We start from the raw sequence: 22649 nt of genomic DNA, 5'->3' as shown, positions 1-22649 counted from the left end.
CTTAGAATTCAAAGGTGAATAAGCTGGGTTGAGAAATTTAGGGTTAAGATTGTAGACGAGGCTAAATACCTACAAGAGTCTAATGGAAACGGTCTTAACCTGAAATTATTTCCATGGCCGAGTCATCAGATGATCATGTTCTTCATTTAATCTATAAAAATACTGATTTGTCACAAAATAAGTTGTTACGCAACGATTCTCAAAACAATAGAGTCCAATACAATATTAGTTAAGAGGAAGACATTATGCAAAGAAAACTTATTAAATGTATTTTGTAAGATTGCTGCAATATGATTCCAAAAAAGTTTGGACAGCTGCAACACAAGACTGAAGTCGGAAGTTGTATAACACTAAGCAAAAACGACAACAACCACAAACAAAGGAAATTCAGAATTACATCCCATGACAAATTGGGTTACTTGGCAGGTTAGTTACATGGTTTGAAAAAGAGAGGAACCCAGTGAAGAGGAGTTTTTTGGAAGTAAAGCTGGGGAAGTCATGGCAACAAACACATTTTTAAAGAATGTTTCACAGTGTAAAATGGCAAAGAATTTGCATAATTTCATCATCTTCAACACATAATATAATTTTGTAAAATGTAGAGAGTCTCCAGAATGTCTGTACACAAGCACAAAAGGAAAAAAAACCCAGTATTGAATGGCTGTGATCTCCAGGCCCTCAGGCAGCACTACATGTAAAACAGACGATCTGCATTCTCCGCAAAGGCTCAGGAATACCTCTGAAAACCATTTTCAGTGAACACAGTTCAGCTGTGCCTTCACCAAATACAAGTTAGAACTCCACCATGCAAAGAAAAGGAACAAAATGTTAACTGGGGCCACAGACCTCTGAAAATTCTGTTAAATACTTTCCGGAAGTCATGTCGTTCCTGGATTAAAAAGGAGAGGTACCATCCATCTTGATATCAACACAGTTCTGAGCATCAGCATCTGTGATGGTAGTGGGGTTGTATTAGTGCATATGACATGTTTACCTGGCACATCTATGTAAGCACCACTAATAGACAAAACTGTGTTCAGGTTTTGAGCTGAATGCTGTGTGCTGCCATCCAGACAATGTTGTCTTTTTCAGGGAATGCTTTGTTTATTTCAGTGAGAAACTGCATGTGGAAAAAAGCAGCATGGCTCCGTTGTGGATGCTAAACTGGCCAGCCCTCAGTCCAGACCTGTCACCCACTGAAAATATTTGCTAATAATGATGATTAAACAGATACTGATATAATATCTACAGCAGTATATGTACTTTAAAGTCCCAACATGCCATCAGCCACTCTGTGCCTGAAGCCTATTCTCTATTTTATTTTCATTATTTTCTTTCTATAGCATCATCTTGCTCAAACTCTTATTGTCTACAAAGAGATTAGACCACAGCTCTAAGTATAGCAAGGCCTGTCACTAAACCTCAAGGATGCTGGCCCAGGTTGTTTTGTTATGCAATAATGTTACAGCTCATTCTCTGAATCAGTGCCTGAATCAGTGCCAGTGCCTAACCCCTAAAAAACCTTTGTAGTGCGCGACTTTCTGCTCATTACTCATTAATTAAATGAATCCTTGTATCTGCAACAGAACCATAAATTGCCTCAACGTCAATCTTCTCGGAGAGGAATGGATTAAGTTGAATGGGAGAAAAAAAGCCCTTAAGCAACGCCCAATTGTTGCCCCGCCCCCTCCATTTGCAACTGAGCTTTCGAGCTGGGGAGGTTCCCTGTCAGTCACTCCAATAGAGAGATACCATTGGCTGGCGTTGATGCCCATCATGTGTTAAATCCCATGCCTGGAGATATGATTAGTCGATGGCGCTGGGGGGCGTGGTTCCGTCCTCAAAGGATTTTCCCCGGAGTGGCCAGACGGGCTGGGTACCGTACACAGGATGGCATAGCTAATATGAGTATCTAACGGGACATGCGGACGGGCGGATTTCTTCTAATAATTCAAGTACTGGTGAGGACCTTATGGTACTTTTTATAGCAACTAGTAGCACTCTTTATCATAATGGTGACATTTGTGTGGAAATTTTGGTTGGCTCTGGTATCATTTGTCCAAACTAAGTAATCGACCACTGGACATAAGCTAGCTAACCAAGTGGTCAGTTTGAGCGGACCCCCAGTTGGGGATAATGCACGGTCTCTAAATCCTGTAACACTCAACATTATTCCCGCTGCTGGGTTACTTTAAAGATTTTTTTAACCAGGTAAATAATGTTGACTGTGCACCGGCGTTTTTTGGGCACTTAAATAAAAATAGATACATAAAACCAGCTGGTTATCATATTAAAACTGGTGAAGAAAGTCGCTGGGACCGAGATGGTTGAACAGATGTGGGTCAGTTCATCGGTTACAGGAAGCGACGGTGCGGAACAGTGATTGATCGCGGTTGCCATCAATTTATGATTTTTTTTGTGCGTGTGTGTGTGTGCGCGCGCGCTCGAGCGCGTGTTTATGCGATTGTGCTTTTCATATTCATTGCTCTAAAGGTAAGGGAAAGGGACTATGTGACAAACTGAGAATTTTAAGGCAAAAATGCACATCAAACTATCTTCCCAATGACAAGCCTTTTGATTTAATCAGGGTGACTTCCAAATAAAGTATCCTATCATGAAATATGAATGATGCCAGTATATTTTTAGACCAAGTTGCTGATCCTGCTGGATAATTACAACTTCCCATTAATGTCATGGGCTGCAACAAACCAACAATATTGGATTGACTGTTCGTTTCGGGACCTAATCTATAAGAAATACACAAAACAAGCAAATCAAAAGTTGAAAATACTTAATATTTCAATTTATTAATCCGACCAACAGCCAAATAGAATCTTTAGAAAATAAATATTGTGTCTCAGTAACCTATTTAAAAAGTTACACTGACTGGCCACAAATAAGAAAGCTTCTTAGCCCATTTTATTGTCCATTTGATTTATACTACAGCATTTAAAGATGATGCAAAATCAAGTGAAATGGTGTTAAAACAACTCCGAGTAGCAGGCTGAACAACTATATGCCAATTTCTTTTGGTCTGAAATCACTAAATGGTATCATTGGATTGTGGCTTAGCCTTAACAGAACGTTTTGGCTACAGGGAAGAAAGCTGTAGGGTTCTATACTCCGTTGAGACTCCTATAGGGACAAGTAGGATTTTTTTATAACTTCATATTTAGGGCAGTATGACCTGACGTAATCCAGGTTGCATTATTTATAACATCAGAACAAGCAAATAAGCCTCTTGACACAAGAAGCTCTACTCGGTGCATAAATTGGTAATGACTCGCCTTTCAGAACTTAATGGAGGTCTCACATCTGTAGTAAAGGCTTCCTCCATCACTGTTGGTGTAGAGATGTGGGTGTCACTCAGGAGTCACAGAGGGAGTGTCTTTTTCCCCCGGATGCAGCCTGAATGTCACAGTTTTGAGGATCAAAGGCATCTTTTGCTGTTAATGGGACGTTTTAGAGGCTACCTGGTGTGTTAGCACACATTTGTTTGGCTGAGTTGCTGAGTTTACATGTCGCGTAGTAGCAATCAAAGCATTCAAACACATGACTATAATGAGGAGTTAGTCATAATAAACGTGAGGGAGAATATGAGTTTAAAATCATCTGTGGGCTTAAGTTCAGGCTTTACACTCCCTGCCTTCCTTCGTCAGTGAGTGGAGGATAAAAGACAGGCGCTTGCTTGCTATGCTTTCATTGCTCAAAGGGGGCCTTAAAGAAGGTCGAAGAGGAGGAGGAGGAGGAGGAGGGGAGGATGCATGGAAGAGCTAGTGCTGTTGCCGTGTTAACGGAGCTCTATTGTCCTGGGAACCTTTCAGTGGCTTCCCCGAGGTCCCTTTTTCGTACCCTTCCCCCCACCAGATCCACTTATTCTCCCTCACAAAACACATAAACACGAACATATACTTTGTCTCCCTGTTCAACACACAACCTTAACTCTCCCACACACGCGCAAACAGTCACATTCTCTGTATCTTATCTGTCACACACTACCACTTGGTGTCTCTCTCATGCACCCTCTTCTCCCTTCACTTTCCCTGCTTGTCTCACAAGCAGACAAGCCCCCCCACCCATTATTTCGCCTCATCAGTGTGATTGTCATGCAGACAGTGCAAGCAAAAACATGCAATCTTCTCATTTGCATCACCTCATCTCCATGCAACGCAGAGCACATTCTTTCCACAATTCTTATGCAGAAAGCTTAAACCTGCAGTTTTGTGCCAAATCGGTCCTTATTGTAAAGCTATTCACTGTCCTTTGTGGCAACACATGATGATGTAATTTTACCCTTTCATTTTCCCTTGTTGGCATGATCCTGTTGGATTTTGCGGGTGGTCGCTAGCTAAGAAAACAGGACCAGATGAGGACTCTGCTGGTGGGAATTGGCCTGGGTATATAGAAGTGGCTCTTGTCTTTTGTGGACAGTTGTAATGACACTATCTGGAATGACACTGTCTGTAATGTCGGTGCTGGGACTCTGATAGTGGAGGATTACTACTTGTTTTCTATGTGTTGTATTGAATTGATGATGTAATATAACCTTTCAGTTCAGACCCTGATGAGATACAAATTTCCCTAAATCTGGACGAATATTTAGAAACTTATTGACTATTTTTTTTTTTTCTTGTTGTTAATTGTTTTGTGTTACATGTACCTGCCTGCTATTTTTAGTCATCTGTCAGACTGCCAGACCCCCTGCGTCTTTCCAACCTGCTTTTCTCTCGTGTTTTTTTTTTTGTTTGTTTTGTTTTGTTTTCTGGGCAGTAAAAACTCTGGAAGCATAGTCGAGTGAAAAAAATCAGTGCAAAATTATTGATAGGTAAAGGGTGCGCTCATGTCTGTTATTTGTGTTGCTTCTTGAATCCCAGCTTTATTGTTCAGGACAGGAAGCGGAGATGTGACAATGGGAGGATCAGGAAACGGGAGCCAGACTCGCACTTCAAAAACAGGAAGCAGGAAGAGACGCACGATAAGATGGCTGCTCTGAGGCTCCCTGGGATTTCTCCTGCTTTTAGGGATCGTTTGCTGTCCTTTGAACCACAGAGAGTTCAGAGTGTCTGATCAGAGGCAGTTTAAATTAGGCAGTCAAGTTCAGTGTGGCAGTGTGTGTGTGCAAAACCATCCAGCACTGTTTTATCACCTGGAGAAGGTCATGAAGCTTCAAGTTTAGCCTTGGGGTGTATTTATTTTTCCTCCTTTTTTTGGTGTTGACCACAATCTCTGGTTGTGTCAGTTTTCCAGCTGGGCCTGTGACAAGCTGGCCTTGGATTAGCTGGCACGCGGTATCTTCCTATCCCTAATGCTTTAATCTCTCTGCTGGTCACCAGAAGTCTTCTGGCTTTGGCACACTGTTGGTCGACACTCTCGGTTCTGTGGTCAACAGCCCACCCACACTTCGTTTTATTTTCCGTGCAAAATACTGCATGTTGAGAGGGAGAGAAGAAAAACAAGACTCTTTAATGAAATGAAGCTCCTTACTGTAACCACTGGCACTGCAACAGCAACACAGAAAAGCGACAGCGTTTCCTTCAGGTTTACAGCTTTGGCCATGTAGCGCGTGTCCTGACAACCCCCACCGCCCCCATATCTGTGCACCTGCGTATTTGCAGTTGACAAAGCGTTTCCTTGTCCCTTTTTTTTATGTTCTTTTTGTTTTGGGTTAAATACGTAAGATTATCATCTTGAGAGGTCGTGATGCTATGGTCGGAACATAACTCCCCCGCCACCTCCAGCAGCTTATACCTTTGTATCCTAAGCCATATCTTAGCCTAGCTTCAAGACGGGTGGTACTGACATCTTTCTATCTTCATTATTTATCAACTCTTGTTAGGATGTTGTAACTGCACTTGCAGTAACATATTTTTTCATAAGTGGAGTGGAAGGGAGGAGAGGCGAAGAAACCCTTGACCAGTCCTTTTGATAACTCGCAATTAAAACACATAACTGTAAATACTACGATCATTTCAATTTCAATTCAGTTTATTTATATAGCGCCAAATTACAACAAAATGTCATCTCAAGGCACTTAAATTGTATAGTTCAATTCAAGCCAATTGGAGTCAATTCATTGCAATCATAATTATTCATTTCATCATTTTAAACCTACATAAATTAAGCTAATAACACAAATACGATCCTTTTTTCTTTGGCTCTGAAACAGCACGGCATAGATTGCTCCAAAGGCAATTGATTAAGTCGTTGGTTTGATTTTGCTGTTTTTTTTTTGGCATCCAAATGACAGATATTTTTTTTACCTAGTGTCCGTACTCAGGCAGGTATAATTAAATATACACGCATATATAGCCATTACATCTTTAACTGTACGTATGCCTTCAAATCCAAGATGTCATTTCAACTAAAGCTTAAACAATTTGTCAACAAAGTGGGAAAAAATTGAACCAAAAAAACAACTGATAGCTATTTCAATGATTTTTAAAGCTCATTTTGTTCATCTTAACCAAAAAAAAAAAGTGTAATTTTTTTACAGCCTTGATACGTAAATATTCATTGTTCCTCTTAGTAAATTGAGTATCTATAAATTTCTTCTTGACTGGAAGAAGCAAACAACGGTTTTGGCTCCTGGGAATTCTGACCCAGCATGTCTGCCACAACATTAATCATGAAAGTAATTAAGAGCTTAATTGACGTCTTGCTCATGAACACTTCAGCAAATTAGATGCTGACCAACTGCATCTGTGTCTCATTCGGTGTGTGCTTCTTCCTCGTGTTTCCCTGCAGTTCGTGTCAGTGTGAGGCCCCGCCATGCCGCTGGTGAAGAGGAACATCGAGCCGCGTCACCTCTGCCGAGGGGAGCTGCCCGAGGGCATCGGCAGTGAGCTGGAGTGTGTGATGAACAACACGCTCTCTGCCATCATTCGCCAGCTCAGCAGCCTCAGTAAGACTCACACGCTTAAGTACACAAACTCTCAGCCTTTCCACAACGTAGGCTGCTGATAAGAACCTCAAATTTGAATCGCACAAATGGTTTCTTTTTTTTTTTGCAACAGATTGAAACGACAACATCCTCGGGCTTTAACCCAATCAGTTCAGCGTGATGATGTGTGTGTAGCCCCTTTGTAGCTGAACAACATCACATGCTTTCATCATTAATCCCGAAGCGGTGATTGATTTGGGCGTTGTCATGGTTACAGGGCAGGGGGTCACAGGGCTTACAGCAGCCTCACACTGGAACATGGAGTGTTGAAATGTAATCCTTTTAGACAGCGCTGCAAAAATGAACTTATCTGTCCAGCTGTGGACATGTGACTGTGCAGTTAATACGCTGTGTGTGTTGGAGTGTGTGTCTGTAGTTGTGAAAGCCGTTTGCGTGCAGAGCAATCGATTTTTATGCTCACTGCAAATGTATCGGACAGTTATTACGGCACCAAGGGCGTCTATCTTCACATCCATCTTCTATTCCCCTGTTCTTCGTACTTATCGACAGTGTGTGCGCGTTGATGTGTTTCATTTGGAAGTCATCCTTTACTCGTTTATCCTCAGCTGCACCCTTTTTCCTGCTCTCACACTAACAGCGTTGAAAGTTTGTTGTGAATTTAGGAAGCATAAATTCAAATCGGTCTTTTTTTTTGGCACAGGCACATCGAGTCTGTCTGTTTCTTATTGTGTCCAGTTCTGGCAGTGGGAGTGGGCCTTTTAGCAACAGCTGTGTGGGTTAAATATAAGTGTTCGCACAGGCCTGGCAGGGAATATGTGCAGACCGTGCTTGCACATGTGTGTAAATGGACCACAAGAATCCTCAGGAGATGTCAGAGTTGACGGGCTCGGCGTGCCGGATCTGTGATTCTTCCTTCCTCTAAGTGTTTTTCCTACAGCCCATTCTGTCAGCAGGCGAGACAGAAATAGCCTTATGTTTGCCAGCCGACATATGACATCTGACAGTGTTTCATACTTAAAAAATTTTTTTTAACTTCACCAAAGCTACTCGCACTGTTTTTAGTGATTTACTCGTATTAAGGTCCTTTTGCTCTAATTAACTCTAAGCTAAGATAGTTGCTTGTGGCCTGTAGGCTACTTCCTCTCCCACTCATACTTTTCCAGAGCAGGGAAACCCCATCTTTTGTCTCCCTGGGTTATTTTTAAAGAAAACATTGTGTTAAGAATGCCATCGGGGATTCGATTTAGAACCAAAAACTACAATCACATGTTGAAAGGAGCGTCCCTGCTTTGATTCGTGAATCTTTAAGTTCTCAAAGCCCAGCTGTGGTGTACGAATCGAGGCTTGGCTCACAAATACTGGTGTGTCACTTCTCTCTGAGTTTATAGCGTAAAGAGGTGTGACTGTGAGGTTGAATCCCAAACCATAGTTGAAAATGGCAGGATTTACAGATTTTTCTAATTTTAGTGTCTGATCTACCTCTGGAGTGATGGGATCATGACAGCTTGTTTAATGGTGCATCAAAGGAGATGTGTTATACTTTCCTGGACTAATCCCCGAGGTCTTTGATCAAGGACTCTTGATCAATAAGAAAATCGTGAAAATATATTGATTTCAGGAAACGAATGCCCAATTGATCATTGGGTCGACTCAAATACACATATAGTTTGATTTGGGTGATGTTATATTTGGCTCATATGAAATTATTCATAATGGATGTGACTGTATGGAGCACAGACCCACAGTGGCACATTGTGTCATATTATCATCGCATTTATCGGGCCTCGGCCTCCTCTTGTGGAAGAACTTGACTCCATATAAAGATTAAAAGTCTCCTTCTTAATCTCAAATTCCCTCTCTCTTTCCCTGTCTGCTCTTTCTTTCCAGGTAAACACGCAGAGGACATATTTGGCGAGCTATTTAACGAGGCCAACACTTTCTACCTGCGTGCCAACTCGCTTCAGGACCGGATTGACCGTCTGGCCGTCAAAGTCACACAGCTGGACTCAACTGTGGAGGAAGGTGGGTCAGCAGGCCACCGTTTGGTTACCGCAGAGTTTCAAGTTTTCTGAATTCTTAAAAATGTTTTTCCTCTCATTTGTCCCCTCTCAAGTATTTGCCATCTCTTCTGTGCTTTCAGTTTCTTTGCAAGATATCAATATGAGGAAAGCTTTTAAGAGCTCCACCACGCAGGACCAGCAGGTGGTGTCCAAGAGCAGCGTGCCAACTCCTGTCAAAGACATGTACAACCTGAGCGACAAGCCTCCACCTCTCAGCATCCTCTCATCTTACAGGTCAGCGTTGCCCATACGCGCACACACACACACACACACACACACACACACACACACACACACACACACACACACACTTTTCAAGTGCGCCTTCAGCATGCTTGTTGCAGAGAAATCACGGCTGCATTTCCTGATGTCATCTGTGTGCAGATTGAATTAAGAAAGAAAGCAGAAGTGAAGGCAGAAAGTTGTCTGTTGGAAATATGTGAAAACATTGGCCTGAAAAACCAAATTCATGCTGGTTCGGAAGAAATTACAACACCGCAGAGGAATGAAAAAATATTTCCTGACAGCATGAAATTGATATCAGTAAATCAACATTTGATCAGATCTTCGGGATGGGGATAAAGACTTTCTGTTTCTTATGCGTGTCCGTTTCACACAAATAAACATAACCTTACACTTCCAATGACTTTAAAAGAAGCATTCAGTATATGTGGCGCTAAGTGGGTCTTCTATCCAGCTTGAACTCTGAAAATTCTCTTTCTAAATTTGGATATTTGCTGCTTTCTGACCTACATCCAATGGCGAAGAGGCAAATTGTACAGATGTACAGTGTGCTTTCCAGTTTATGAGTGCATTACATATTTAACATGTTGTGGCTCAGTTGGACTCTAAACTCCAAACGCTGGTTACATGAGACGCTACTGCCTCAGCCCCCCCCCCCACACTTTTGTAATATTCAGAGCTTGACATGTTTTATTTTATAACTAAACTTTTCTACAAATACAACTGTCATATCTTTTATTCCACAGTAATGCACTAATCTTTTCTGTGTTCATTACTGTAGGGATGACCACAAGGATGCGCTTAAATTCTACACAGACCCCTCCTACTTCTTTGACCTGTGGAAAGAAAAGATGTTACAGGACACTGAGGACAAGAGAAAAGAGAAGAGAAAGCAGAAGGTACAAAGCTGGCCCAGAGTTTCTCACAGATAATGCTATGATGAATTATCCCAAAGTGTTAGTGATAGCTTATTTCTTAGTAAAAACCAGAAGGGCTTAAAAACTCTTTTCATTCTCATTGTTTAGGAGCAGAGGCGTTGTGTGGATGGGACGTTGCAGAGGGAGGTTAAGAAGGTCCGCAAGGCGAGGAACCGTCGTCAGGAGTGGAACATGATGGCTTTGGATAAGGAGCTGAGGCCAGACCATCGACACACCATACACCGAGACAGAGGGGCTTCCTCTGAGGGCTCATTGTCACCAGAGAACAGGTAGCTGAACGCACACACAGCTGTTCATTCAGCGACGCGCTTTTTGTTTTTATAATAATAATCATATTCGTCTTATCAGGGGTCATGGTGCGGATCAGCATCATTACCCCAACAGCATGAACCACGCTGGCCATGCCCACACCTACTCCGGCCCTCCACCCAGCGTCCTGGCTGCTCAGATGGCTGCGGGACACGCCGCTCGTGGAGGAGGCGAACATGACGGCAGAGGCAGGACAATGATGGCCTATCAGGGTGGGACACTAGGCCGCTCTCATCACCACCAAATCCCACTGCCTCCTCCACCCTCTGAGGCTATGAACGGGGGCTCCATGTCCCTCCCGCCGATGGACTACAGGTAAATTAAAGTTTTTCCATTATTATGTCAACATAATTTTCTGCCTGTTCAGAGTCAATGAAACACAACTACCACCACAAAACGTGCTGCACATGTAAATATTTAGTACACACAATACGTAGGCAATACTTCAAATCATCCATTTATTTAGTTTTTTTTTTCTGTATTATACATGTACTGCTTCTGCCTTATTGTTGATTATACGCAGCATGTGTCTATAGGTTCCCACAGTTTATGTTGTCCAGTAAAGTTTTGTCAGAGTGACAAAACTTCTTGACCTGTAACCGTAGTGGAACTGCTGTCATTTTTCTATTTTCTTTTCCCTTTATTTATGTTTATTTTACCGACAGAATCCCATGTGTAATAGAATAGAAAACGCTGGGAAGATGATTCCTTATCTTCAAAGCATTGTTAAAGCATATTTAAAGATGACTTAAGCAACTGTGAACAAAGGGACGGAAATAATTACTCCCTTGACATCTCTGGGATACTGTTTGGCAAATCCAGCCGAAAGGCGCTGAGCCATTTCATATGGCTTTGAACTTAGTTTATTTGATACTGTTTATTTATTGAAAAATGCATTTTCTTTGTTTTAAAAATGTGAGCTTAATGATGGAGGTCTCGGCCTGATTGATGTATGGCGATATCATCATCCCAGAGACAGAGACTATACATATAGGTCCCAAGTTCACGGAAGTTACTCCAGATTAGACATGTTTCTTGTTTCAAAGGCTGATGTGCATAGAGTGACAGAGTGCAAGATAGAACCCATAACCTTGTCAGATCATGGTCCCATTAAGATGAAAATAAATTTAGGTCTAGGAAAACAATTCAGATACTGGAGACTTAATGTCTCAATACTGAATGACCCCCTGACCCAACAGGAAATACGTGAGAAGATAAAAGAATATATTGATATAAATGATAGATGGATATAGATAGAAATGTTACTCCATCTATTTTATGGGATGGTGCCAAAGCTGTTGTGAGGGGACATATCATTCAAATTACATCGAGAATAAAAAGACAAAGAGAAGCCAGGAGACTTGAATTGGAGACTGAAATTATTAGGTTAGAAAAAGAACACCAAATTTCAAGAAAAAAGAATGCACTAGAATTATTAAAACAGGAGAGACAAAAATTAGATGATCTGCTCACATACAAAGCAGAGGGAATGCTTAGATTTGTAAAAAGAAAATATTATGAAATGGGGAATAAAGCAAGCAGGCTATTGGCTTTTCAGTTACGGAAAGCTCAATCAAACCGTGTGCTACCTAAAATTAAACACCCCGACACAAATAGAATCACCTCCCAACCGAAAGAAGTAGCAGAGGCATTTGCTGCATACTATACAAAATTATATGAAGGTCAAGAATTAACAGGGAAGGAGGAGAAAATAACAAAACTTTTGGACTCGGTCAAATTGAACAGATTATCACAGGATGAGACTGAGATGCTATCTTCTCCCATAACAGTACAGGAAATAATAGATAGTATTAGTAAATTAAAGAACAGTAAATCCCCAGGTGTCGACGGATACTCGGGGGAATATTATAAAGTTTTTGTTCACGAACTAGCCCCAATTTTATGTCGGGTATATAATTATGCGCTGGATGAAAGAGATCCCCCAAAAACCTGGTCTGAGGCAATTATCACAGTTATACACAAAGATGGAAAGGACCCCACTCAGTGTATGGGTTATCGGCCAATAAGTCTGCTTTGCCAGGATTTAAAAATTCTGACCTCTATCTTGGCAAATAGAATACAAAGACACATCCCGGAAATTAGTTAACTTTGATCAAACAGGGTTCATAACTGGACGGCAGGGCACTAATAATGTCAGACGAGCTCTAAATCTACAATCTATTTCTTCTGTTAGAAAGACTCCATCAATGCTTCTCAGCTTAGATGCTGAGAAAGCTTTTGATAGACTGGACTGGACATTTTTGGAGCAAAGAATGGCTCATATGGGCTTTAACGAAACCTTTTTGAGTTGGATTAGAGTGTTTTATATGAATCCGAAGTCAAGAGTCAGAGTTAATGGCCAATGCTCCGACTTTTTTTATCTAGGACGGGGGACAAGGCAGGGGGATGCGCTCTCGCCAGCCCTGTTCGCTCTTAGCATTGAGCCCCTTGCGGAATTGATTAGAAGTAACCCCATTATACAAGGAATAAGAGATGAGAGTGGAAAACAACATATAATAGCCCTATACGCGGACGACATATTATTGTTGATTGAAAATCCCCTCCACTCCACTCTTCTACAAAATCTTAATGAATATGGCCTAGTATCCGGTTATAAAGTCAATCCTAGTAAATCAGAAGCAATGATGGTGTCTGGGATATGGCCTAGCCAACTTGATGATATAGTGTCCTTTCGCAGATCTAAACAAGGTTTCAGATACTTAGGGATCATGCTCACTCCCCAGGTAACACAACTATACCAGGCGAATTATAAAAAGATATTTAAGATATTTAGAAACGAAGTGGCAAGATGGGATGTGCTACCATTATCCCTTTTGGGTAGAGTAGAGGCTGTTAAAATGAACCTACTTCCCAGAATTTTGTTTTTGTTTCAGTCTCTCCCAGTCGGGATCCCAACATCAGCCTTCAACATGCTGGACAAGCTTATTTCTACATTTATATGGCAAAATAAGAGACCAAGGGTGAGACTTAAAACGCTCACTCTTGGGAAGGACAAGGGTGGACTCAGCCTCCCCAATTTAAAATATTATTTCTGGGCAGCACAATTAACAGCAGTGGTAGCTTGGATTAACAATGACATAGAATCGGGATGGGTGAACATAGAACAGAGCTCATTGCCAGTAATACCTTTATCCACTTTAGTGTTTCTAAACAAGCAGTCCCAGAAGAAATTTGAAATAAAAAATGTATGGGTAAAACACACGTTAAAAGTATGGTCGACAGTCCAGAAGAGAATTAGAGGAACAGCTGCCCTTTCAAGGGCTATGCAGATTACTGGAAATCCAGATTTTCCCCCCTCAACAACGGATATCACTTTTAAGAGGTGGACAGGCATGAACCTGAAGGTTATTGACCAGTTGCTGTGTGAAACTGGTCTACAGCCATTCTCCTATCTCCAGGACAAATTCCTTTTACCCCAAAGTGATATGTTCCGATATTTTCAGATAAGAAATTATATCACAAACCATACAGACTGGAATATAATTAAAAATGCTCCAACGAACATAGAAACTTACTTTATTAATATAATTAAACATCAATTACCCAATAAAAAGCATGTTTCCCATATATACAGAAACCTGCTACTAGATACATCAGACAATACTTTTTATATCAAAACCAAATGGGAGCTGGAGTTAAATATTATAATTGAGGATGGGGAGTGGGAAACAATGTGCACTGGATGTCATAAAGGTATCAATAGTAACATATGGAAGGAGTTTGACTGAAAGATGAAGACTAGGTTCTTTAGGACGCCTGCCGTGATCTCTAAATTTGTAGATAACCCAGCGGCAGTATACTGTTGGAGAGGGTGTGGAATGGTGGGCGACCACTCACACATATTTTGGGATTGCCCAATGATGCTTCCCTTTTTGGAAGGGGGTAAAGAGCGAGATAGATAGAGTTCTGGGAATCAATGTACTATTCACCCCAAGTCAGTTTCTTTTTGATCTAACTCCTGAAGGCATGTACACTAGAGACCAAAAGCACTTGTTACATATACTTCTGATGACTGCTAGAAAAATGGTGACAATAAAATGGATGAATCCACAGCCACCTACAGTGGCACAGTGGAAACAGAAGCTGAGGGGGGTGTATGGAATGGAAGCTTTAACCGCTCAACTACAATTAAGGTCTGATGTTTTTGTGAGGAGGTGGCTACCTATAGCAAGATATCTCTCTAACTGAGGGGAATCCCACAATATGCTGGAGTGTCTTAACTGTCCCTTTATTTATTTACTTACTTGTTATTTTTCACTCATTAGTATTATCCAGGTTTCTGGGCCCCAATGTTTTTTTTTTTTTTGTGTCGCTAGTACTGTCTCACATAATTCGTGAATGTTGTCAAGGAATGTTTGTGTTTTGCTTAATAAAAATAAAGTTCTAAAAAAAAAAAAAAAATGTGAGCTTTTCAGTATTATCAAAAAGGTAAACTCGGCACAGGCTCTCCTATGAACCTACCCTCAGGAACATTAGGGTTAATGCTGCCACCTAGTGGCTCAGCATCTGTATGCTTCACTCTCAAACCTTAGGAACAGTGAACTGCACTCGGTGATATGATTTGTGGTATCTCTACCAATTCTCTCCCATTGTTTTTTTTTTCCCCAGCATGGACGGCTATGCCAACACCGGTCCTCTTCCCCCTCCCCCTGCCCCTCTCATCCCTTCTGCTCAGACAGCTTTCGCCTTACCACCCGGAGGGCCCATGTCTCCTGGGCCAATGGCTGTTGTTGGCATGTACGCTCCGCCTCCACCACCTGTATCTGGAGCCCAGGCGGCTCCACCTCCTCCTGGCCCTCCGCCTCTGCCCCTTCCAGCTGGTGCCTCCCACTTCACAACCCACAAGATGTCCTCCATCGCACCCGCTGAGAACGCAGCGGTCAATGATGCCCGCAGTGATCTGCTGGCTGCTATACGAATGGGTAAGAGCTGTTTGTGTGTACATTTATTTGACCTCGAACAACCTCTGCTCAATTTGTTGATACGTAATGTGTGACAAAATAGTTTTTCTTTTTAGCCCTCTTCTTAAAAATCTGAAGCAGATAACAAGTAAACTCCTTCTGATGTGGTTAAAAGTCGCAGACTTCATTAGTTTTTCCCATTTTAGAATGTTGATAACAAATATGCAGACAACATGCTTGAAAATAATCTAAAACTGCAGAGCTATAGTGTTTTGATACATTTTATGAACGTTAAGGACCCTTAACAGTGTGCGCTGTTCAAAAACGCTGCTTTGAATTCCGTATTCTCCTGCAGGCATCCAGCTGAAGAAGGTGCAGGAACAGCAGGAGCAGCAGGCTAAGAGAGAACCCGTCGGAAATGACGTGGCGACCATCCTGTCGCGGCGCATCGCTGTGGAATACTCCGACTCGGAGGACGACTCCGAGTTGGAGGAGAATGATTGGTCGGATTAACACACGTGCACGCAGAAAATATTTATATAGGATAACCACTGACACACAGGCACAGTAAGATGCGGCGTCATTCCATGTCACAATCACCTGGAGGAAATCCCACTTAGTCTACATTCAGGGATTGTCACTGAAAACAAACACACACTCTAGACCTGCACACAGTCACATGCTGTAGGTTTGATATAAGCTGAATGGTCCAAAACTGGAAATCTGGGGGTGTATTCAGTATGCGAAACACTGTACACAGACTAGTTATATACACTAATGTCGACCACTCTAAAACATTTAACACTGAGTTTGATGATTATACTTTAAAGTATTGTGAATACACCCCAGCAGCTGTTTCTCTTCCTGTTCTAACACTATAGACACCATGTGAAGGTGCTTATTTCATGTATAGTCAGAGCTTGAGAGAGTTAGAAATATTAGAAACTTTCCTCTTGAGCTCGCCATTGTACTTGTCTTTTTAAAAAATGTTTTTACTGAAATACTTGCCATAGATCGTGAGGTAAGTTTTTAATCTGTAGATGAATATAACTGGAAGTAACGGACGAGTTCACTTCGGCCACAGCCTCAGGCCGCTGAACGAACGACGTGTTCAAAGTGTTGTGGTGATGAATGGACGCATAATATGTTAAATGTCTGACTGCAGTCGCTCATTGCTCTGCGGGAGGTGTGTGTACGCTAGTCTGAGCTCTGTAACCTCTCAGCCAGAGAGAAATAAAATCATGAATGAAGGATTGCGGCCGGGCTGCCATGTTTCTTTACTGTTTCACTCTCATCCTAGAGACAACAAATACCTGGCTCATCAGTTTCCATAGTGACAGTGCAGATATGAAAGGAGTTGCCAAGGAAACGGGAGGAGTGTGAAAAAGGGGACAGTGAGCCACGGCAAGGATTGGAAAAAGCAGTCGAGGCAGGAGTTTTATGCACAGCACGTTTTTTTTTAATACAAAATTAACAAGATCTCTCAATTGAGTGAACTAACCAAAGCAATAAAAAGTACAACTAACACCTTGGAAAAATAGACACCACGTTCACACAAATGTTTTTTTTGTTTGTTTTTCTTTACAATATCTCAGTTAAGTTAGTGCATGTTGATTATCATTTATACGTTTCATTTTGCAGATACTTTAATTTGTTGTGCCATTTTCATCCAAAAAAAAAAATAAAGTGCATTTCACATTGAAAACTACGCATACAAGATGCTGTTACCATGGCGCCGCCCCGTCTCCAACCTCAAAACACGCTCACTCACACATTCACAGGCCCTTGAGTGTTTTGATATTTAGCTCTAAATTAGTAACCATCAGAAAGACGCCCTCTCCTGCTGGTTTAACAGCCTACCACTGGTACAATTTTTTTTTTTTTTTTTTTTTTTCCCCAGGAGGGAAAAAAAGGAAATAAAATTGCCTTATACACATCTTTGTGTACTATTACACTGTGAAACCATTTAGTAGATGAACTGGTGTCTTTACAGATAAGTATTACATCCAACATCCCAGCTCCTCACCTTTCATGGATACAAAGCCCTTGTTCACACCTGCAATGAAAATCTTGACAATACTGTTGCAGCACAAGAGATTCACATTCACTAATCTGAAAACTGTTGATTCTTTTTTTTTTTTTTTTTTCTCAAACGTCCGCTCAGCCAAATCTTCTCACTGGCTCAGCCTTTACAAGCTGCTGCATATCGTAGCGAGGAAGGGGAAGGAGAACACTGCCTGCGTTGCCAGCAAAGGTGGAGAAATGTCACTCAAAAGAAACGGTGCGACCAAACTCATCCTCTAGATTGACCGGCTTTGGTAGCACCATGCATGGTGGTATAAAGTCCCTCCTCTTCAGCATGCCGTATTTACAGAAACAAGAATCGAGAGGAAGGGGTTTCAGATGAATACTACATTCAGAAAAAGGCTTTAACAGCGCGGTTATATCGTACAACGTCAGAATCTGAAAGAAGTCAGGCCAGACTAAGTGGAAAAAAATAGAACTTTTCACGGAATATAACAAAATAGACTTTTCTCCAAAGGTGACGTAATAACAGTTTGTGATGGTTTATGATTTGCCAGTCCGACCTTTTGGTGCTCATCAAATAACTACAGGGTTCAGCCTCACACCGTGCGCAAGGTCACATACCCAAGCAACTTTTCCATGCTTAGAAATGCTGTTTTTCCTTAACAATTCCCCATTTAATAAAGTGTTTGTTCTTGGTCTGAGGCCAGAAAGATGAAAACCTGGAGCACTACAAGTGTGTCTGTCGGGCTCGCAAGGATGGGAGGCAGCAGGGAAAGGAAGAAGTAGCATTATCTTTGTAGCTGGAAGTAGCAGTTTTTAGCTCAGGATCATTCAGAGGACACTTAATGGACACCAGTCTCAACCAGATTGATTGAAAGTAGAGTATAATATTGGTGATACGGGAGACAGAAAACACACAGCAGGACTACGGTCGCAGTTCATTCAGAGTCCCTTTCACTTTGGCTTGAAGTGCTGGAGCGCCCACCTCCTAGTCCCATTTCCCTCCGAGAAGATCTTCGAACACGTTCCGAGGCCGCTTCTCTCAGAATTGACAGGAAGACTGACATTGTTATCCTCTAAGGTCAGGGTGTCAACAGGACGTGACATCCAACATCAGGAGACAGAATACGGTCATCTGAGCTGCTGGTTCACAAACGACACACATGCACGCACCCAGAGGCCATGCAACTCCCACCAGATGCACAAAAGCGCAGTCCCAAATCACGCACGGTTATCTGAGGTTACAACACTCGGGACGGTTCACGCGCTCACAAAAGGCAGATGCAGAAAAAAAGTTTGTTCTTCGATAAATAATTAAAACCCAGTTTTTGGGTTTTGGGTTTGTGCATGAGGCAGTGATGTCACTGTGATGAATTGGTTGTTTGATCTTGCCGACGAGTGATGGTCCCACCACCTATTTGAGTATCTATCTATGAAGCATCAGTCATGGCTCTCTGAGCCTGTTCTCTATAACGCATCCCCACCCGAGGGGACGTTACGGTGCTTCATTCTGCTGGAAGAAGTAAAGGTGGGATGTGGATGTTATTGCTGTCTGAGTATTGCTTCACATCTAAAAAAAATAACTACCATTCATAGGCTAGTTATTGCTGACACAATCTGAAGGAATAGAGAATCAACTTATATCATTTTTAGAGAGCAAAAGGTGAACTCAGAGCAGCTTCTAAGTGTTGTGACTCGAAGCAGAGCTTTAACGTGAAACTCATCTTCACCATACAGCACACATAATACTGAAAAACTCTACATTTTTTCAAACAAAATGGAGCTCTTCTGACCTTGGAGTGACAATTGTAGCTCTTAAAATGCAGTACATGTGAGGTACAGTGTGGTACTTTGTACATAAACAAAATTATTAAGGTCATGACGACATCAGGAAACCATGGCACATTGCCTGCAGTGGCCTATGTGATCTACTGCACTGAACCCGGGGAGGAAAACAGGGTTCTGTGGTTGCTGCATGCAAATTACAAATTACAGACACTAAGATTTCCTGACAAAAATCACATAGAATTTGACTTTTTTTTTGGGGGGGGGGGGACTTCTACAAAGCTGATCACGGGTCTTAGTTGGATGCCCAATAATGATTTTAAGATTATTCCAAAGTATTTAAAAATGGTTCGTAACGTGGCCTAGTGGTTAGGGAGGTGGACTTAATATCAGAGGGTTGCAAGTTCAAGTCCCGCCATTACCTCTCCCTACACCTCTATTCATGGCTGAAGTGCCCTTGAGCAAGGCACCTAACCCCACATTGCTCCAGGGCCTGTAACCAATACCCTGTATCTAAATAGATGTAAGTCGCTTTGGATAAAAAGCGTCAGCTAAGTGTAATGTAAAGGCCTGCTGGGACTGGGTCGTGAGCACCATGAACTCTCACGCGATTACGCACAATCCAACACGAAAAAAGAGAAGACTAGAAAAATGGGAGAGGCGAGGAGAAGGAGCGGCTTGATTTCCTCCTCGGCGTCAGTTGAGCGCGGATCAGAGAGCACGGGGACTATTTTTAGCTCTCCGCGGCCGTTTAGCTTTAGCTGCACGTTCAAAGTACAGCAGCAGTGTGCCGGGATGCTGCTCCAGACGGGCTTCAATGTGGAAATTCCTGCGCTCCTTCCTCTCCTCTCCTCACGATGTGCAGTGTGGTTGTTTTACGCACGCACGCACACTAACGACTCCTCCCTTTATCTAAAGGAAAGCAAGCACGTGTCGACCAAAGCCACAGTGCTGTTCAGTGTTTGCACATTGTATATGCAGCTGCTGCCTGTTACATGTGATGCACTCAGCTCTCTCTGCAGAAATGAGAAAGGGCGTGGCGCGAGTTGAACGGGAGGGGGCGAGATGCAGCCCGCACAGTGGCCTCTACTGGGGAAGACAGTGGGATACCTTTGCCCTATCATGAGTGTCAAAAAAAAAAGGCGCCATCCATCTATCCATCCATGTGGGCTGCAGATAACTACTCAAACTGCCTCTGCCAGTGGCATCTCCAGCCACAGCTGAAGCCACTTGCCCCTGATCGCCGCTGCTGCTGCTCTCTTTGACACTGGACACGCCCAGCGAGGAGCACAGCTGACCCAGGTCGCCTCTGTCTTCCCACCTGGGTCTGCTCGGTCAGACGTCACTAGGTGTCCGTGCACGCTGGGCCACGCTGGCGGGCACACAGCCGCAGCACACCAGCCACAGTGCCTTCTGGATCTCCTGGTTCCTGAAGGCGTAGATGACAGGGTTGATGACAGAGTTGTAGGTGGCAGGCACCAGCGTGGCATAGGTGTAGAGTGGAGGGTAGGTGTAGTCAGCAATGAGAGAGTAGACTGTGAACGGCATCCAGCAGGCAGCAAAGGTACCCAGGATGATGGCCAGTGTTGATACGCCCTTCCGCGTTGTGACGTAGTGGGGTGTGGCAGCCAGGAAGTGATGCTGGAGGGCGATCTGGTGAGCGTGGCGCATCACAATCTTGCAGATCTGGACGTAGAGTTGCAGCATGAGACCGAAAAGCAGCAGGAAGGAGACGGACAGCACGGCTATGTTGTTTTTTGTCAGCGGCCGCACCACGCTGCATGTGGCCTCCTCTGCTAGGCAGTTGACCCCTGTGACCGGCAGCAGGCCCAGACACAGGGAGAGTCCCCACAGCAGCACGAGCATGGTGTAGGTGAAGGCCGCTGTCCGCTCTGAGTTGTAGGTGAGGGCATAGTACAGCGACAAGTAGCGGTCGATGGTTATAGCCAGCAAGCTGAAGACAGAGGCGGAGAAGGAGGCCACCACCAAGCCCACCGTCAGCAACTGGGCCGAGTCAGAGCGTAGAAAGTAGGCACAGGTGAAGTGAAGCACGAGGCCCAGGCCGGCCAGCAGGTCAGCCAGAGCCAGGCTTCCAATCAGCAGGAACATGGGAGCTCTGAGCGCGGGGTTCTGCCAGATCACCAGCACCACCAGGGCGTTCTCAAAGGCTATCAGAGTCCCAGATGAGCACAGCACAATGTCCCAGGGGTTGACCAGCAGAGGCAGCTGGCTGGGCGGGAGGGAGTCCTCCGGTGGAAACGTCCCCAAGCCGGAACTGTTCTCCATCGGTCCCCCACCTCCACTGGCCCACGCTGTGGGGTCAGGGCTCATCCAGCTGGGGGTGACCGGTGGCTCCTCACTCATTGTGCCCCCCGTCTGTAATTGTCACATACAAAACACATACACTGATCACTGTGGAGGTAAGCAGACTTTCCATCTTTTTTTTTTTTTTTTAATTTTCCGCACTTTCTTTCTTGGCATCACTTATTTGACCTGTACTGAATTTAAGGTGTTTTTGAGACATTTACTCATTCCACAACGTAAACAGTCAAGGTTTTTTTCCCTGTGGTACTCTATGTACTCTCGGCCTGTGAATGCACATTGGAGCCCAGGCGAATCTTTGTGTTGCTGATGAGCAACTTGGAACAAAAGCCTTAAGCTACGTCGAAACGAATCTCAGTCATTTTTGCAGTTTTTAAATAATTAAATACTACACTGTAACATCATTGCAATGTACAATTTTACTGCCGATCCAGGCTGTTAACAGGTACTGCATTTTCCTCTGGGAATTTCAAACCAGGGAAAGCTTCAGTATTATAACAGAGGCCTATTAGGCCGCATGTCAATGGCTCTGTTTGTTAATGAATCAACACGGGACATGCAGGTGCATTACTGAAACCCGTGTTTGATCGCAACTTTAAGGCCACGAGAGCCTTTTCCGATAACCCGGGGAGATGGCAAGCTGCAAGAGAACAAGAGGCGCTCTCTCGGCAGAAGATACCCCACCCGTCTCTCTCAGCCTACGTACTTGCATCTCACACGAATGTCCAAGCAGAGCTGCTTTACACTGTGCACCTTGTATTAAATAAAGTCACTGGCTGCTCCACGTCAACAGAAGAATGCCAGAGTGGAAAATACAGGCTGCACTTTTTCCACGCATGCAAAGGATGCTCAGTAATCGCATTTCGCATCCATCCAGCCTACCTTGACTCCGTGAGGTGAGACTTCCTCGTCTAGATCAAAGAACGATAGTCTTGCATCTCCATGTTAGTGGTGCAGATTATGCAGCGCCAGTGGACCATGGGTATGATAAAAGAAGAAGAAGATGATGAAAAGAGCGCGGAGCGGCTCTGCCGTTAACGGCGCATCGCCGTGGACTGCGGTTGTGCAGCGAGTGGAGCAGCGGCGGAAGGGAGGGACAGGAGGCGCTCGCCTGTGTGTATGTGTGTGTCTAGGGGAGGAG

The 22649-nt window shown here is 43.3% G+C and overlaps 2 protein-coding genes across 2 annotated transcripts; one reads left to right on the top strand and one right to left on the bottom strand.

The window, feature by feature from the left end:
- Positions 1-1875: 1875 nt before the first annotated feature.
- Positions 1876-16631, top strand: wasf3b (WASP family member 3b). The gene is made up of 9 exons (XM_075452460.1): positions 1876-1961; positions 6745-6901; positions 8789-8923; positions 9042-9195; positions 9986-10103; positions 10230-10411; positions 10491-10766; positions 15081-15394; positions 15729-16631. Exons 2-9 carry the CDS (start codon positions 6769-6771, stop codon positions 15884-15886), a joined length of 1470 nt encoding a protein of 489 aa, XP_075308575.1. The 5' UTR covers positions 1876-1961; positions 6745-6768; the 3' UTR covers positions 15887-16631.
- A 178-nt stretch (positions 16632-16809) lies between these two features.
- On the bottom strand, positions 16810-22575 carry gpr12 (G protein-coupled receptor 12). Its single transcript, XM_075452461.1, has 2 exons — positions 22391-22575; positions 16810-21562 (listed from the first exon to the last, which is right to left on the bottom strand). The coding sequence occupies exon 2, from the start codon at positions 21548-21550 to the stop codon at positions 20522-20524; it is 1029 nt and encodes a 342-aa protein (XP_075308576.1). The 5' UTR covers positions 21551-21562; positions 22391-22575; the 3' UTR covers positions 16810-20521.
- Between the last annotated feature and the right edge of the window lie 74 nt (positions 22576-22649).

This window comes from Odontesthes bonariensis, chromosome 20 (genome assembly GCF_027942865.1).
Source record: "Odontesthes bonariensis isolate fOdoBon6 chromosome 20, fOdoBon6.hap1, whole genome shotgun sequence".
In the NCBI taxonomy this organism is placed as follows: Eukaryota; Metazoa; Chordata; class Actinopteri; order Atheriniformes; family Atherinopsidae; genus Odontesthes; species Odontesthes bonariensis.
The sequence above is the reverse complement of the archived record's forward strand: the minus strand, read 5'-3'. Positions and strand labels throughout refer to the sequence as shown.